This window comes from Carassius gibelio, chromosome A15 (genome assembly GCF_023724105.1).
Source record: "Carassius gibelio isolate Cgi1373 ecotype wild population from Czech Republic chromosome A15, carGib1.2-hapl.c, whole genome shotgun sequence".
NCBI classification, from domain to species: Eukaryota; Metazoa; Chordata; class Actinopteri; order Cypriniformes; family Cyprinidae; genus Carassius; species Carassius gibelio.
The window spans coordinates 19,750,313-19,768,378 of record NC_068385.1 but is presented as its reverse complement, the minus strand read 5'-3'; the positions used below and the strand labels follow the sequence as shown (position 1 = coordinate 19,768,378).

Below are 18,066 nucleotides of genomic sequence, written 5' to 3'. Positions count from 1 at the left end.
ATTAGTTTAACCCAAGCTAATGAATAAAAATGCACCCTTGATCAGATGCAACTACACTCAGAATTAAAAAGATACATTATTCGAATGCTTGGCGAAAGAGATGTGTTTTTAATCTAGATTTAAACAGAGAGAGTGTGTCTGAACCCCGAACATTATCAGGAAGGCTATTCCAGAGTTTGGGAGCCAAATGTGAGAAAGCTCTACCTCCTTTAGTGGACTTTGCTATCCTAGGAACTACCAAAAGTCCAGCGTTTTGTGACCTTAGGGTGCGTGATGGGTTGTAACGTGGTAGAAGTCTAGTTAGGTACGCAGGAGCTAAACCATTTAGGGCCTTATAGGTAAGAAATGATAATTTGTAACTGATACGGAACTTAATAGATAGCCAGTGCAGAGACTGTAAAATTGGGGTAATATGATCATATTTTCTTGACCTGGTAAGGACTCTAGCTGCTGCATTTTGGACTACCTGTAGCTTGTTTATTGACGAAGCAGGACAACCACCTAGAAGAGCATTACAATAGTCCAGTCTAGAGGTCATGAATGCATGAACTAGCTTTTCTGCATCAGAAACAGATAACATGTTTCGTAGCTTGGCAATGTTTCTAAGATGGAAGAATGCAGTTTTTGTAACACTGGAAATATGATTTTCAAAAGACAAATTGCTGTCTAATGTTACACCCAGATTTTTGACTGTAGAGGAAGTAACAGTACATCCGTCTAGTTGCAGATTGTAATCTACAAGATTCTGTGTAGTGTTTCTTGGTCCAATAATTAGTATCTCTGTCTTATTTCGCGAATCTGCTTCCCCATGGCCTCGAGCTCGAGCTGCACAGAGTGGAGACATTCACCCGCCATTAAAGCAAATAACAGTGAGTACAGCAGTGGTAATGTGTGTGAATAGAGTATTAGCAATGTAAGCGCAGTTAGCAGCAACCACGCTTGCTGATGCTAACTGGCTAAAAGCTAATAGCGGACCCGGGAGATCAAAATAAAACTAGTGATAGCGAGGCGCTCTGATTGTTTTTGTTGTAGAATACAATAGAGGATATATTCACACGCTATATAAACGGAAACGATGATGTATAAAATTGATTTTTAAGTTAAAAATAGTCAATGAAAAGAATATAGTGACGGAGCTCAAATGCAGTACAGCCGTCAACAACAAACAGGAAGTTTGCATCACAGGTATATATAACTGTGCATTAATTTGTTGAACTGTCAAGCCTTGGTGGTGAATTATCAAAACACTGGTTAATTACAGTGGAAAAACATTTTGAAATGGCTCCTTTCCTATTAACCCTTTCGAGTCGATTAACGCATATATGCGTTTTGAGTCATTTTCACCTGATAACCCCGAAAAGAACTTAAATTACACTCTCAGTTTTAATCGTACAGATAAGAGCAATACATCAATCGAATCTGTAAAGGGTCTAGTTTTTTTTTGGATACAGACATAATAACAAAAAACCTTTGTGCACTTATAAAATAAAGATAACACACAAGGTGCGCTGTCTACAGTCTTTGTCTCCGCTGATCGTCATGTACAAACATTTCATTAAAATGAACTGTAACTCCGTGAATACTCAACGAAGAGACATGAGAGAGATATCTATAGAAAGCCTGGAATGTCTACTTTTAAACTAAACAAGTGCTGCCGAAATTACTTTATTCTGAGATAAAGTAATCCATATGAAAACAACGCGATGTCTGTTTTTCATATCTCCGCTCATTATATCTAATGTGACCACGCCCCCGCGCTTAACGCGCTATTCAGATTCAAACTGAAGCGCGCGGCTTGAATACACACACACAGAAGAAAAAGCAGCCAGACTATTCTTCAAGTTTTTATTTTATTTTACTGTTTGCTTCGCGATGAGAGGAATAAGACATAAATCACCCCAAAAATATGTGATGTGGTTGAGGATTTGAGAAATGGATTTCCTCAGAAAAAAGAATGAAGCACTTTATTCAGCAGAGATCATAAACGTGAGTAAGTCTCTTTTTATTTATTTGTACTAGTTTTCACATAACGTGTAAACATTTTACTAGTTAGACTTTTTCCAAATACTTTTTCCAAACTATAATTCCTGACTAAATGTATAATCAAGTGAAACATTATGAAGTTTCAATAACAATATACAATACTATACCATTCAAAAGCTTGATGTAAATAATATAAATGTGACAAATAGAGAAAACTCTAACAAATGTAAAAAACAATGCAGTTCTTTCAATTTATCCCCCCTAAAAAAAACTGAAAAATATTCCCCAGCTCTTTTCAACATTAATAATAATAATAATAATGATGATAATAATAAATGGGGTTTATTTGGTAGAAAATAAGATTGTTAAAAGGATTTCTGAAGGATTGTGTGACTAGAGAAAGGATGCCAAAAAATTTGAAAGTCAGCCTTGATTGTTCCTAATAAACTGTTTAACTGCTCCCCCAAGTGGATATTAAATTATGTTGTGGGATAATTAAATATATTCTTAATAAACTACAAACATAAAATTATATACTTTTATTTTGTTCTCACATTGTTTCTTGTAAGTCCTCCCTCAGTGGCACAGTTGAATGAGAGGCTCATTATGCAGCTCATTATGCAGGCCTTTGTCCTCTCAGGTGTAAATCACAATGATATTCATGATAGTTGACGCCTACTCGCATATGACTTTTACCAACAAAAAGTGTTTTAGAAAATTTAAATCAATATATTGTTTTCTGTGAGTGAGTAAACAAGATGATTTTCACATCATTCAGAAAGAAAAATTCTAGGCTACAAGCTCCAGTCCTCAACTTTTCCGGCAACCAATTTTATGTATGTGTTTTATTGCCTTATTCAAGTGATTTAACATTTTTAGTTTTTCACTAACCATGCATAACATTTTTTTTCTCAAAAATACAATCATGTACATGCATGCATTTCACATATTATTATAGCCCAGTTTGTGCTGATTACAGTGATATTAGACTTTACCCATTTAGACATTTATAAGAAACTGAAAAAAGCACAAATGTCAGGGCATGACAAAACTTCTCAAGGCCCCAAAAATACCCTTAGACTCCAGAGGGTTAAAATAGCTTTCCCTTTTACTGGAAGTATTGTATTTTTAGATATTTTCTCTTAAATCTGTAACCGTGTAGTGAACTTTTTTGAAATACCTTGATGGAAGCATTACACGTTATTGACTATATCTGGTTTAAGGCCAAACAATTAGTCCTGGTAACACTTTGCCAAACTGCATCTGAAAAACATATATTACTGAATCCTCTGTTTGGTGGATATGAATTTTTTTGTTTGTGTTTTTAAAATGACTTTGGCACTGGGCTACAGACACTCGATTTGATGTTAAATGACACTCACAGTGCAACTCCTATGTCCAACACATCGAATGGAAAGTCAAAACCCACCTGTTGTCTTTCAAACCAGGAACTTACAGCACAGAGAGCACATGCAAATGAGAGTAATCGACTAGTGGTTTGTGGTCATCTACATACATAGTATCTGGAAAGTTCACGTTTCCGCAGCGTCATTTCACAGCACTGTAGGTATGGTAAGTGCTTTCCTCCATTGGGTGATATAAATGAAACCAAACCAAAAAAACGGAAACTGGATTTATAATGTAGTTGAGGCAGTAAAGAAACTCTCAGAGCAAGTATCTCAGTAGCTGTTTGGATTACAGTTAGAAAGTATACAGCTGGAGAGCAGAATCACATTACTCCAGCGTCTGATCTGATGTCTGCTGGAGAAGCCTGTCTGGTCATGCGGTGAGTTTTCAAAATCGAACTCTGATACAAGCCACATTGCGTCTGTTTCTTCCTGGGATTTTAGACATCTGATAATTACTCTAAAATGTTAATTTGAGGACAAATTTTTGATATCCCCATGTGTAATCAGAATAATGATTGATGTACCTGATAGTACATAAAGAGACAGGTTTTGGAAATTACAATTATATGCATTATATTAAAGGGTTAGTTCACCCAATAATCAAAATTATGTCATTAATTATTTAATTATTAATTATAATTATTATGTCAATAATTAATTATTACATGTCACCCTCATGTCGTTCCAAACCCGTGAGACCTACTTTTATCTTCGTAACACAGTTTAAGATATTTTAGATTTAGTCCGAGAGCTCTCAGTCCCTCTACTGAAACTGTGTGTACGGTATACTGTCCATGTCCAGAAAGGTAAGAAAAACATCATCAAAGTAGTCCATGTGACATCAGAGGGTCAGTTAAAATACATTTTGGTCCAAAAATAGCAAAAGCTATGACTTTATTCAACATTGTGTTCTCTTCCGTGTCTGTTGTGAGAGAGAGTTCAAAACAAAGCAGTTTGTGATATCCGGTTCGCGAACGAATCGAACTGAATCGTTTTAAACGGTTTGCGTCTCCAATACGCATTAATCCACAAATGACTTAAGATGTTAACCTTTTTTAATGTGGCTGACACTCCCTCTGAGTTAAAACAAACCAATATCCCGGAGTAATTCATTTACTCAAACAGTACATTAACTGAACTGCTGTGAAGAGAGAAATGAAGATGAACACCGAGCCGAGCCAGATAACGAACAATAGACTGACTCGTTCACGAGAGAAGAACCGTTTCTGTCAGACGCGTCCGATTCGTGATTCAGCGTGAAGCAGACACACAGAGCATCTGAACTGAACTGATTCTTTTGGTGATTGATTCTGAACTGATTCTGTGCTAGTGTTATGAGCGCGGGTAAACCGAAGGCTTGAATCAAGGTCATTCGTCACCAATGGCGCCATCACGTCGAGCGCAAAAGAACCGATGAACTGTTTTCTTCAACCGGTTTATTGAATCGAACTGTCCGAAAGAACTACTGGTGATCCGAAAACCGATGCAACCGGTTCTTGACTCATGAATGAGTCAATTTTTCATTCATTCAGTTAGATTTGGTGAACTGGTTCAAGAAGATCCGCTTACATCGAATGATTCATTCGTGAACTGGATATCACAAACTGCTTTGTTTTGAACTGTCTCACAACAGACCCGGAAGAGAAGACAATGCTGAATAAAGTCGTAGTTTTTGTTATTTTTGGACCAAAATGTATTTTCGATGCTTCAACAAATTCTAACGGACCCTCTGATGTCACATGGACTACTTTGATGATGTTTTTCTTACCTTTCTGGACATGGACAGTATACCGTACACACAGCTTCAATGGAGGGACCGAGAGCTCTCGGACTAAATCTAAAATATCTTAAACTGTGTTCTGAAGATGAACGGAAGTCTCACTGGTTTGGAACGACATGAGGGTGAGTTATTAATGACATAATTTAGATTATTGGGTGATCTAACCCTTTAATGAGCAATGAAGGATAACTGAATTTATTATTATAATAATTATTTCTTTAAGTAAACTAAAACAGTTTCAAGTAAAATAAATAAAATTAAAAAGACAGAATTCCAAGTTTTACCTTGTAAAAATTCCAAGTTAACTGTCCAAGAATTTTGACTAGTTTCCTTTTTTCAGTTTATTTGATGACCACAATCTGACTCACTTCCCTAAAGAGCATATTCAAGGTTTTTCTCATCATCATTTGTAGAATATGCTAACAAAGACCTGTATTTTTGTCAAAACAATATATAATCGTTGTAAATTTGAATTTAACTGATGAGTTCTGAGGAAAATACCTGTTTGGACCCCACAAAAATCCAAACAGATTGTATTGCAGCTGTGGGTTACATTGAGAAAAATACAGTTATGTTTTTCATTTTCGGTGTTGTCCTGAAATGATAATGTTGCGGTCAGTGACTTGAGTATGAAGACAAACTAAGTTTTGGTATTCCAGGGATAAATTGTAAGCTCTTGAGGAGTCTCTTTACCAGATGTTGTAAAATGCACACAAATGGCAATTAAATGATACAGAGGTTGTCATATTTTTATCAAAAGAAAAGCATAAAATTAATGTTTTATTATCACACAATACTATATATATATATATATATATATATATATATATATATATATATATATATATATATATATATATATATATATATATATACACATACATACACTTTAAGAACTCTGACTGTCTGTATTATTAGCACGGAATGTGAAGGGAGCATGATTTAATTTGCAACCTTTTTATTAGACAGTGATGAACATTTCCTGCTGCAAATTCACTTGGAAAAAAAAGTTACCATATTTTAACATGTCTGTTTGCAAAGTTGAATATCTGTAAGCTTTTGTATGTGAAGTTGGTATACATTTATTGGAAACACTTTACAATAAGATCCCATCAGTTAATGCATTAACTAGCATTAGTTATCAATTAGGAGTACATTAGTAAAGTGACATACAGCCAAGTTCAGTGACTCATACTGCGTTTAACTTATCCAAAGTGTGCAACGACACACCCAGAGCAATGGGCAGCCATTTATGTCGTGGCACCTGGGCAGCATTTGGGGGTTTGGCGCCTTGCTCAAGGACACTTCAGTCGTGATATTGCTTGCCCGAGCCTCGAAACCCCAAGGGTTAGGAATCAAACTCTCTAACCCTTAAGCGATGACTTCCCCCAGTTGGTTAGGCCTACTGTATTTATTCATTAAACATTAGTTATTGTTATTTTTTATTTACCTAAATTTGTTACTTCAGACTTATGTGCCCTCTAGAAGCTTGCGTTCTGCAAGTGAATGTTGCTTGATTGTGCCATCCCAAAGAAGCACAAAGTCACTTTTACGGACTTTTAAATTAAATGTTTCCTCCTGGTGGAATGAACTCGGCTCAATGAGCAGCTGAGTCCTTAGCCATCTTCAAGAATCGGCTTAAAACACATCTCTTCCATCTTTATTTGACCCTCTAACTTTAACACTCACTATTCTAATTCTATTCTTTAAAAAATCTAACTACCTTTCTAATCTTTTTGTATTCTATTTTCTTTTCATTTATTATGCAATTGTATATGTGTGTGTGTGTGTGTGTGTGTAAAGACCTAACACTAGCTTGCTCTATTCTATTTTATTCTATCTGTTTTCTTTTTATTTATTATATTATTTAAAATCCCATGCTACGTGTACTGTGTTAACCTAACTGAGACTTGTTATAGCACTTATATATCATTGCTCTTTTTGTTGTTTTTGATTGCTTCCACTGTCTTCATCTGTAAGTCGCTTTGGATAAAAGCGTCTGCTAAATGCATAAATTTAATTTATTTAATTTAAGTGCAACAACATATAAATAATAAAAGCACTACAGTTTGAAATAAAACTGCAATCAGAGATTAAGACACATAACTTTATTGCAAGCTCCTTGCAATCGCATATGTGTTTAATACACACAGTTGAGCCAGCCAAAGAAACTTTTACATTTAAAAAGTCAAGGGTCAAGAAGCAACTAAAACAACCACTATTAAAAATATATTGTAAGTTGAAGAAAAAAAACATCTAAATATTAATTCTCAAAAAGAACTTCTGTTTTAGATAGTCTAACTGGTTAGTAATGCCTGAAGTGATGCTGTTTGTGGAGATGATTAATTATCCTCTGCTGAGATATTGAGAGATTTAATGTCTTCTTTTATTTCAGTTGATTTCATTAAAGTTAACAACAGCTGTTCATCACTAATGCTCAATCATCAGTTAATTTATCACTTAATTAACTCATTAACTTCAGTGTTACCTTAAGACTCTTTTAGATTTGCACCATATATGCTCTGAGTAGTGTAAATTAAACACTATATGTAACTTTGTAAATACTAATGTAATAAATTAATGTTAATAAATAGAACCTACTATAAAGTATTACCAACTAATCTATTATGGAATATATTAAAGGGCTAAACTAAACATGCTGTGATCATGCTGTGAAAATATCAAGAAATAAGTATGCTTATTTTGAATTCATAAAATTGAATATTTTTCTTTCTGTCTCCTTCCAGGATTGCCTCATAACATTTTCTGATTGATGCTGATAGATGACATCATAACCTTGTGCAAGCAAACAGGAAAATGCGTCTGCGTGCTTGAACAGGGGATTTACCACTTCCTCCTCTGCTACCTTCTACTTTCCGGTGAAGAGAAAGGCAGAACTGTATTCAGATCAGCTTCGATTATTCTCAGTGGTCTGACAAGACCTAAAAGGAAATCACGTGACGAAAAGGAGAACTTAAACGTACTTATCTGATAATCTTGATTTGACTTATTTAGGCCTAGTTTAAAGTTCACACAGTCCAGATCCAAAGGATGGAGAGTGCAAATGCCAGTGTCTGTGTTGTCAATGACAACATGGTGCCCTTCGCCACAGTCTACATCCTCATCTTCCTGATTGGAATGACTGCCAGCCTGGTGGCGCTGTGGGCCTTCATAACCAGCCGAAGTGCTAAAAAGTGCATTAATGTTTACCTCATTAATCTTCTAACGTCTGACTTCCTCCTCATGTTGGCATTACCTGTCAAGATTGCCAAAGATCTGGGCAACGATTCCAAGAGTTTGACCATCTTTTACTGCCAAGTGAGTGCGCCGCTCATCTACATCAACATGTATGCATCTATCATCTTTCTAGCTTTTGTAAGCGTACAGCGCTATCTTCAGATCACCCGCAGCTCCAAACTGCTACGATTGCAGGAAGTGGGCTTTGCGGTGCTGATGTCTTTGGTGGTCTGGTTCCTGGTGCTCTTCATCAACGTGCCCAACATGGCCATCCCTATCAAAGAAAACATTGAAGACAAAGTTAGGCTAACATGTTCAGACTTAAAAGGTGATTTGGGCAAGCACTGGCACGCTTTGTCTGTGTTTCTGGGAATGGCCATCTTCTTCAACTCCTCTGTAGCGGTGCTGTTGTCCAATGGATTGGTCTTGAAGCGGCTCTGGGGTCGGCGTGAATCTGACCCTGAGGAACAGGATAATGCCCAACATGCCTTCATAAACATTGCATTGGTGACCTTGGCATATGTGGTGTGCTTCGTGCCTTACCACATTGTGCGTATGCCATACACTTTTACTCAGATAAAGGTCATCACAGAATGTGCATTAAAGAAGAGTCTCTTCCTGGCTAAAGAGTCGACTCTTCTCCTCGCCATCCTGCACCTGTGCTTCGACCCAGTGCTGTACTTTGTCATCTGCCGTGCGTTCAGGCATCAGATCACAAAGGCCTTTTCAAAGAGAGGCAGTGTTCCCACCACAGACACAGGATCATAATTCAACCGGAGGAGAGTTATGCACCAAGTACCAGTGCTGAATGTCAATGTAGGGTCAAGAAAGAGTTGCTTGAGAAACTGGGTATAGGTAATGTAGGAAAATCAATAAAAAAAAAGCAGAAGACTGAAGTCTGTGGAGAAGGACCTTTTGCCCATAACGGCCCAAAAAAAAAGAATTCAGATGAAATTCTACTTCATAAACATTTTGGAGCAAAATTTGTATATATGTATACATAATCTTTCTAATATGACTAAATCTACAGAAGGTGGACTTTACAGGGATGCTCCGAGTGTTAGTTATAACCAAGAGCCAGGACTACATCACCTCGAGGACAACCGCACCTCAGGCATGAAATGAATGTTTTTAGTGATATTTATTTATAATTAATTGGGATATTATTTGTATAATTTGTATTCCATATCCCAAATTCCTAATCAAAAAAATCTAAAAATGAAGTGTGTTTCTGACATTGTGAGGGTTGATTATAAAGATTTTTATTTATAATAACATTTTTAATACTTTAAATGTTTAATAAACGTTATAAATTATTTATATCTCTTGAGTCTTCCTTATCTCTTTTTGGTTAATGACCTTTTAGGTAATTTTTCCTAGAAATGACTGAAAGAAAAGTGTGAGTCATGTTTCTGATGAGATGAACTGTATGAAAAGCCTTGTGTGGGCTGAGTCAGTCAAAACGGACAGATCTGTGGCTTTTATTTACTTGTGATATTCATTCATATGAATATATTTAGCTTAATTCTCCATTACATCACACACAATAAACTCTGTATTTAAAGTTCACTTGTAGCTTTATTAAATGGAGCCAGAGATGATGAGCTAATAGCCAATCCGATGTAAGGTCACATCTTGCCTGATCACTGGAGCGAGACACTCAACCCGTTGCTTGGACACGGAGCACAGTGAACGCGCCTGGGGTAACCCTATCCAGAGAAGACACGGGGATCGAGCTTCACTCTTCCAGCATCTGCTGTCTAGCACTTGAGATCGTTTTATAGCATTCGTGGTTTAGACATGAGGGGAAATCGGCAACAGCACAATGTCCTTTTCCATGCTGAATTACAGGAATGATCGTGTGGATATCCAGTGATTACTGTGGTTGTGCTCGTCGTCTATAACACGATGCCTAGTCTTCAAAAGAAAATAATATTCTCTGTTTCTGGCGTGCTTTGCTTTGGTTGTGTTCTGGTCGTGGCGGCCGCGATGGGGACGCAGTTTTGGGTTGAAGCGGCGGTGCTGTGCAGGACGGGCGCGCAGATCGTCAACGCGTCCGGGGCCGAGCTCGACAAGTTCATCGGGAGGACGAACTACGGGCTTTTCCAAGGCCAGGGGATGAAACAGTGTGGTCTGGGAGACAGACCCTTTTATTTCTCTTGTGAGTAACTTCATCTTCTAGATAGCCCCCCCCATCCTCCCGCCCCCAAAGTTGTCATAATTTACTTGTTCCAAACCTGTTTGAGTTTATTTCTTCTACTGACAAAAATTCCTGATTTGCCTACAAGTTGAGAGTGAATAAAAAAAAAATAAAAAAAAATAAAAACACAAGACACAGAATTTTAATTTTTGGTTAAAATAGTCAAGTCACCTTTAGAAATATAAGAATATGACAGTACATGTAAAACACACCATGTAGAGATATGAATAGTACTTCTGGGTTAGCTTAACATAGTACACTTAACAAGGACTTTTAAATAATTTAATAAATAAAAATAAAAAAAACCAGATAGAATAGAAAAAGAAAAGAGCAAGCTAGTGTTAGAGGTCTTATGTATATATATATATATATATATATATATATATATATATATATATATATTAAAGGTAGTTAGATTTATTCTTTTTTTTTAAAGAATAGAATTATAATATTGAGTGCTAGTTAGAGGATCAAATAAATATTATTTTGTACAGCATATTTATTGTTTTATGGTTTAACATACATGTGTTAATTGTTATGCTTATTGTTTAATGTAATGCAACAATGCTAGTACAGTTTCAATGGCTTAGCGTGTTCCTGTGGCGTGATGGTAGAGCATTGCATAAGGTTGTGGGATCGATTCTCAGGAAAATCACATACTGGTAAAAAAAAAAAAAAATATATATATATATATATATATATATATATACATATATATATATACATATATATACGTATAGCTTGAATGCAATGTAAGTTGCTTTTAAAGCTTCTGCTAAATGTAAAATTGTGACATTGAGAATCGAACCCACAACCTTATGCAATGCTCTACCATCACGCCACAGGAACACGCTATCATTGAGCCATTGAAACTGTACTAGCATTGTTGCATTACATTAAACAATAAGCATAACAATTAACACATGTATGTTAAACCATAAAACAATAGATATGCTGTACAAAATAATGAATGTATTGTGGACTTTTTATTTTATTTTATTTTTTATTGATCCTTAATGTATTTATATGGTATCAGCAGGTTTGTTATATAGGCCTAGAGTCATATGGTCTATTTTGATTATATTTTTATAATTGCATCCTTTATGAAGCCTTAAAGCTTTTGTAGATGATTGGAAAAAGATCACCCAATATGTTAGTCAAAGTGTCTTCTTTGTTTTCTTTGAAAGAAAGAAAGGTTTGCAGGTTTTTAATGACATGAGTAAATGATGACAGGATTTTCAACTGAGTTCTCTTTAAAGGTCCAAATACATTTTGAGGCCACTGATGAATATGAGCCTATTTCAAATGATTTTAATTATATATTATATATATATATATGTATATATAAAAAACTAATTCACGAACACGTCCCATTTTATTATTTTCTCATCAATCTAAAGCATTTTCCTATAAACCCCTTCAAACTACTTCTATAGAATGAATAGATCTGAAAGAGTCTAAGGGGCTGTTTCATGAGGCATCAGATCCACTGTTCAGTTGATCAGATTTGAGTTTTTCACTAGGGTCTCATTGATGTGGCTTTGAATGGGGCTCAGATGGATCTTCTGTGACAGCTTCATGTACAATGATTCATTCTTTCCTAATGAGATTTGGAAAAGCCCCAGATTCGAGAGCCAGACTTTCAGCTGAACAAAAGAATATTGTCATCGTAAATGATTTTGTACTCACAGTAAGAAGCAAGGTATTTGTGGCAGAAAATGATCAGAGATTACTTTTAATGAGTGAAATCATTTATCATACATACTGTACTCAGATCTTATCCTCAGAATTATTCAGAGATAATACTCAGAATGAAACAATAACTAATCACTCACAATAGCCTGAAGAAAATCTGATATGTATAAGAATAATTCATATACTCGCCAAATCTAAGTTTAAACTCAAATGATGGAGATCATGTTTGAGATCTTTTTATTGTGTGTAGTTTTCCCTGACCTGATGGATGTGGTCCCAGCCAGTCTTCATGTGAGCGTGATCTTCTTCTGCGTGGTGCTCATCGTCTTCTCCTCAGTGTCCTGTGCCTTCTTCTTTTACAATGCTTTCGGGAGCCCATATGAGACGCTGCATGGACCCCAGGGCCTTTACCTCTGGAACATGATAAGCTGTAAGACTGTGCTCAGATGCACACACACACACACACACACACACACACACACACAAGCAGATGCGTTTGGACACAGTCGCATCTACTGTACCTACAATGAACACTAATCACTAAACTTCTTTCACTCAGAAATGTGTAGTCAATTTTAAAATATAATTACAGAAAAAAGTGACATTGTATAGTGATTGACCCATTTACTTTATTATATTAATTATACTTTATATTAATATTGATAAAATATCAATATTAGTATTTATTACTACTAATATTAAATGCATCAAATTATTATCAAACCAATCAAAACTCAAATGATTCTAACTTAGGACATTACCATCTTCATAAAGTCTATTTTGAGATGCTTTGTAAACAGGAATAAAAATGACCATATATATATACTATTTGCTAAATTTCCTCAACTACACTGTAAAAAAAAAAAACATTTTTTGAAAAGATGTAAATAAAACAAGTCAAAGATATGAATAGAACGTTCAAAAGAATGACAGTTATTCAAAATTCTAAAATAAAGGTTTGCTGTAGTCAAATCAAAGATGTAAATAAAACAAAGATTTTTGAATTATGTTTTACAAGAAAATACTATTTCTATTCCCTCAGAATGTAATGTTTAATTCAGTGTGATACTTGCTGTTTATCTGTAATTATTTGTGAAATGTACTGGAAATCTCTAAGCAAAAATTAATTAAAAGTAATTATTGTCAGTGTATCCAATCCAAATCATTTAAAAAAAAAAAATGAAACTAAATAATAATAATGTAATTCAGTAAAAAAAAAACTTGGTAAATATAAACATAAAAATTCAAAAGTTCATAAAAATATATATTACAAAACAACACAATTAATTTCACAAATAAAAATAAAACTAGGCAATATTATGTTAATGTAAAGATTTTACCAGGTCAATAGCGGCTTGAATTCTTGAATCTTGAGAGAAAATCCAGATCTTGAAGGCAGAATGTGATAAATATTTCACACATACATCCATTCAGACCGGCTCTTTACTGAAGCACAGTAAAAACGAGCCTCTGCAATTGTTAATAACTCTCTGTAAGTAGTGAGAACGTGATCTCATCTGTCCTGAGAATAGATAATTACATGATAAATAAGTAAAGTGATGGAAATGAATGCGGTAGGTGGAACTGGCCAGATTTCCACTCCATCTCTAGTGTCAGCTGCCTCTGTTGTGTGTGTAATGATGGCACTCTAATAGGCCATTGACCTGTCCACAACTGAACACCATTAAGTCAAAAAATAAAGCAGGATCGCTTGCAGATAATGGAAAGTTGTTGTTAGACTCAACACATGTCTGTTACTGTGTCATGAATTTAAGCTTGGCTGAAACACTGTACTGACCAAACAGCAGCGAGTACTGAAACAACCTATAAGTGGACGCCTGTTTGGTGTTCTGTCAAATCTTGTTAAAACAAACAAACAAATACCTTTAAATATGTTTCTTGTTCAAACAAAAACCTATCTGGAGAACCCTAAATGCTTTATTTTACAGTGTCTTTTAATTTTTAAAGTGAGTAATCCAATGCTGTCAAAAAACAAAACAAAAAACAAAAAAAAATATTGAGTTGTACATTTTTAACATAGTTTATTTTAACTTTAAATGCATACATTTTAATTTCAGAAGTTTGGGGTTGGTAGGATTTTTTTTTTAAATAAGTCTCACATGTGAGCATTTATTTGATCAAAAATCCAGTCAAAACAGTAATAGTGAAATGTTATTACAATTTAAAATATCTGTTTTTTATTTTAATATATTTTCAAATGTAATTCATTAATGTAATGCAAAGCTTTGAATAGAAATAGATTAACAGATTGTTCAAAAACAGCATTTATTCAAATATAAAACATTTTAACAATGTAAGACTTTAATGTCACTTTTGATCAATTTAATGAATTCTTAATGGACAAAAGTATTGATTTTGTCTTAAAATCTATATAAACTTTTGAACAGTGGTGTAAATATGTGACCCTGGAGCACAAACCCAGTCTTAAGACGCTGGGGTATATTTTTAGCAGTAGCCAAAAAAAAAAAAAAAAAAAAAAAAAACATTGAATGGGTCAAAATTATCGACGTTTCTTTTATGCCAAAAATCATTAGGATATAAAGTAAAGATCATGTTCCATGAAAATATTTGGTAAATTTAAATTTTCAATTTTTGATTAGTAATATGCATTGCTAAGAATTCATTTGGACAACTTTCAAGGTGATTTTCTCAGTATTTTTAGTTTTTTTTTACATGTGATAGCAAGTATTATGAACTCATACATTAGTTTTTGATAAGGACAAGTTTGTCATGCGTAATTATATAATGAAAACCTCTCAGTCCATGGCAGCGCTCACACTTGTGTTCGCATGTATTCAAAGCTTTGAAATGAATGAAAATGAACAGCTACATCAAAGGGCCAGGCGTTCAGTGAGTAATGACTGTTGTATTCATGCTCACTTTTTAATGGTATTTTTTTGCCCTTTTTGGAGACGGACAGTTTAAATAACAATCCACAAGCATTGCATAAAAAAAAGAAAGAGAGATTTTTATTTAGGGGAGTATTTGAAGGTCCTAAAAAGCTAAATGGATTGAATGTGTTGCTTATACATGCCAAGCTGAAATGCACTTCTAGATAGCAAGATAAACTAAGTTCCTATATAGTGAAGGGATGTGGTAAAACCTAAGTGTCAAGAATACAGCTCGCTCAAACAATGGTTGCTCTGAGGCTTTTCTTTTTTAAAGGGGCAGTTCAACCAAAAATTTGATCTGTCTGCATCATAACAAACCTGTATGAACTTCTTTCTTCTGTGAGGAAGTCAATAATGACAGATGGTTTTGGGTGAACTATCACCTGAAGAAATGTTCCTATTATTACTTATGCTTGTATCTATCACTCTTTCCCGTCAGGTTTCTGTGCCTGCATGATCCTCATCCTGTTCTCCTCAGAGGTCAAACTGCACCACCTGACCGAGACCATTTTCAACTTCAACGAGGCCAGTTTTGTCTACAAGACGCAGAACGAGAGGTACGACAGATCCTTCTGGCTCATCTTCCTCACCTTCCTCATGCACGGTCTCAACATCTTGCTCATCCGCCTGGCCGGGATCCAGTTCCCCTTTCAGGAGGCCAAAGAGCCTGACGCGAGCACAGGAGCGGCGGATCTCATGTACTGACCAGTCCTTTGTTCTGCTGCTCCCCCCGCAGCGACTAGCACTTCTCAATAGGAGTCTTCCCATGAGCTGCATCCGTTTTGTTTACAGCTGAACACATCTGAGCCTCTTAAGCTATTGAGACCACGTGTGGTGATGAACTTGGAGATGCCTGTGTGTTTGGAGAGAAGGGTTCTTATCTCGCAGCGGGGAGGCGGGAGGGAGGCGGATGGAGCATTCATTCTGTCAATCGCTCAAACAATTAACGCTCACCATTTCAAACGGCTGATGAAAACACCCTCTAGTTTCCAGTCTGGCTGGGGACATGACAGTTTCCTTTGGTTGTGGATCTTTTGTAATCCAGTTGTGGCACAAAGGGATGTGACAGTTGGCAATTCTACAGTGACCCTAGAAAGTTTTGACACTTAAGCCACACTTAAATATGTATGAATGTCTTTGCATTAGATAACAAATTGTCAAACCAAGCTTTTCAAACAGAATATTGCACAAAAATAAGTGTGTTTGACTTCATACATCCACAAAAAAAAAACAACAACAGACGATTAAAAGTGTTAGCGAAAATGGCTAAAGCAATAAAAAAAAAGTTTTCAGTACTTAAAAGGAAATACATATTGATTTAAAAAACTTGTAATATATTTAATTTCAGCTAGTTGTCAAGACATTTCTCATTTTAAGTAGTTTGGAGTAAAATAACCAAAAATGACAAAACCTAAAATTAAAATAAATAAATAAATAATTCACAATATTAACACAAAAGTGTAATAGTATATCACTGATGCATTGGTTCATTATTTTGTTTTCTAATGCAATTGCATTAATCCATTTTATGTTTTCTTGACTTTTTAGGGCCACTGTATAGTAATATTCCAATTTCTAGTTTTATATAAGCCAACATAAAAAAATAATATAGTTGTATGTCATTGCACGCATATACATCCAACTATAGCCATGGCTTTAGAATATCAGACAGAAGTAACAATTGCTACTGATTTATCAATTATTGGATGATCATGGATTTAATGTTGTCATTAACTTTTCCATGTTTAACTAATATGTTTTAATCTTATTAGAATCGAAATCTTATTATCTTTTTTTTGTGTTTCTTCATGCAGTGCTAATGTGCCACATTTTTCATTATATAGATATACAATTTAATAAACCAGTTTTAGGTTTGGAAACACTAAATTATCCTTAAATTGAATTTTCAAACTTCATTTAACAATGAAAACTAATTGAATATAAGAATAGATCATTTAATTAAAAGTAATAAAAACGCTTGTAATGTATTTTTAGGTATTTGGCATATAGAGTGGATCCTGACTGTTAGGTTGTAGAATTAGAGGGGCCAAAAATACTATATAAATATTATATATGTATATATGTATATATATATATATATATATATATATATATATATATATATATATATATATATATACACACACACACACACACATACACACAAAATACACAATTATGTATTACACATGTTGTGTAAATTCTGACTTTTTCCCTTTTTTTCATCAATGTTTATGGGAGTGCAGCTTTTCTGGTCACTATGAATTTCTGTGCCTTTATTCAAAATAAAATGATATGAACTATTCTAGGTTCGGTTTCTTCATAACGCATTGCTTATTATATGTATTGCATGAACAGACAACAATGACAGCACAGTACGAAGTTTATACATTTTATGGACACAGAAGGCTTCAAGCATCCGGGAACAATGCTGTGAAAGAAGAGAAAAGCGGCTCTCATCACTCCAGACATAATGAAAGAGCACTGCTTTGTACGCACAGAATTTAGACCAAAAGAAAAGAAACCAAGTACTCCACCTGCTGCCAGGAAACTGTAAAATGAAGAGCTTCTCTGTCATGTTGTGCAGCCATGTGTCTGTCTGCTTCCTGTATATAAAGTCTCTCACATATACTGTATAAGCAATGTGTTGGTGGCCTGCTTCACATTGAGGTTTGAACTTTAAACAGAGTTTAAAGGCTTCTCATCTGAACCTGCAGCTACGCAGTCTGACACTCATTTCTAAAGAAGTGATAAAGAAGGTATGGCTTTTCTTTTTGTGGTTGTGCGACAGGGTTAGGTTGACTCAATTTAAAAGTGATTCAGAGTCTAAATAAATTTATTATAAATGAA

General features: G+C 34.9%; 2 protein-coding genes across 3 annotated transcripts; both read left to right on the top strand.

Annotated features, from left to right (window-relative positions):
- Nucleotides 1-727: 727 nt before the first annotated feature.
- LOC128028719 (G-protein coupled receptor 171) lies at nt 728-9,725 on the top strand. Of its 2 annotated transcripts, none has more exons than XM_052616042.1 (2): nt 728-869; nt 7,920-9,725. In XM_052616042.1, exon 2 carries the CDS (start codon nt 8,224-8,226, stop codon nt 9,175-9,177), a length of 954 nt encoding a protein of 317 aa, XP_052472002.1. In that variant the 5' UTR covers nt 728-869; nt 7,920-8,223; the 3' UTR covers nt 9,178-9,725. The 2 variants fall into 2 exon arrangements, with proteins under 2 accessions (XP_052472002.1, XP_052472001.1); XM_052616041.1 differs by lacking the exon at nt 728-869 and adding an exon at nt 3,090-3,769.
- Nucleotides 9,726-9,800: 75 nt separating this feature from the next.
- clrn1 (clarin 1) lies at nt 9,801-17,265 on the top strand. The gene is made up of 3 exons (XM_052616057.1): nt 9,801-10,570; nt 12,555-12,734; nt 15,656-17,265. Exons 1-3 carry the CDS (start codon nt 10,318-10,320, stop codon nt 15,919-15,921), a joined length of 699 nt encoding a protein of 232 aa, XP_052472017.1. The 5' UTR covers nt 9,801-10,317; the 3' UTR covers nt 15,922-17,265.
- Nucleotides 17,266-18,066: the final 801 nt, after the last annotated feature.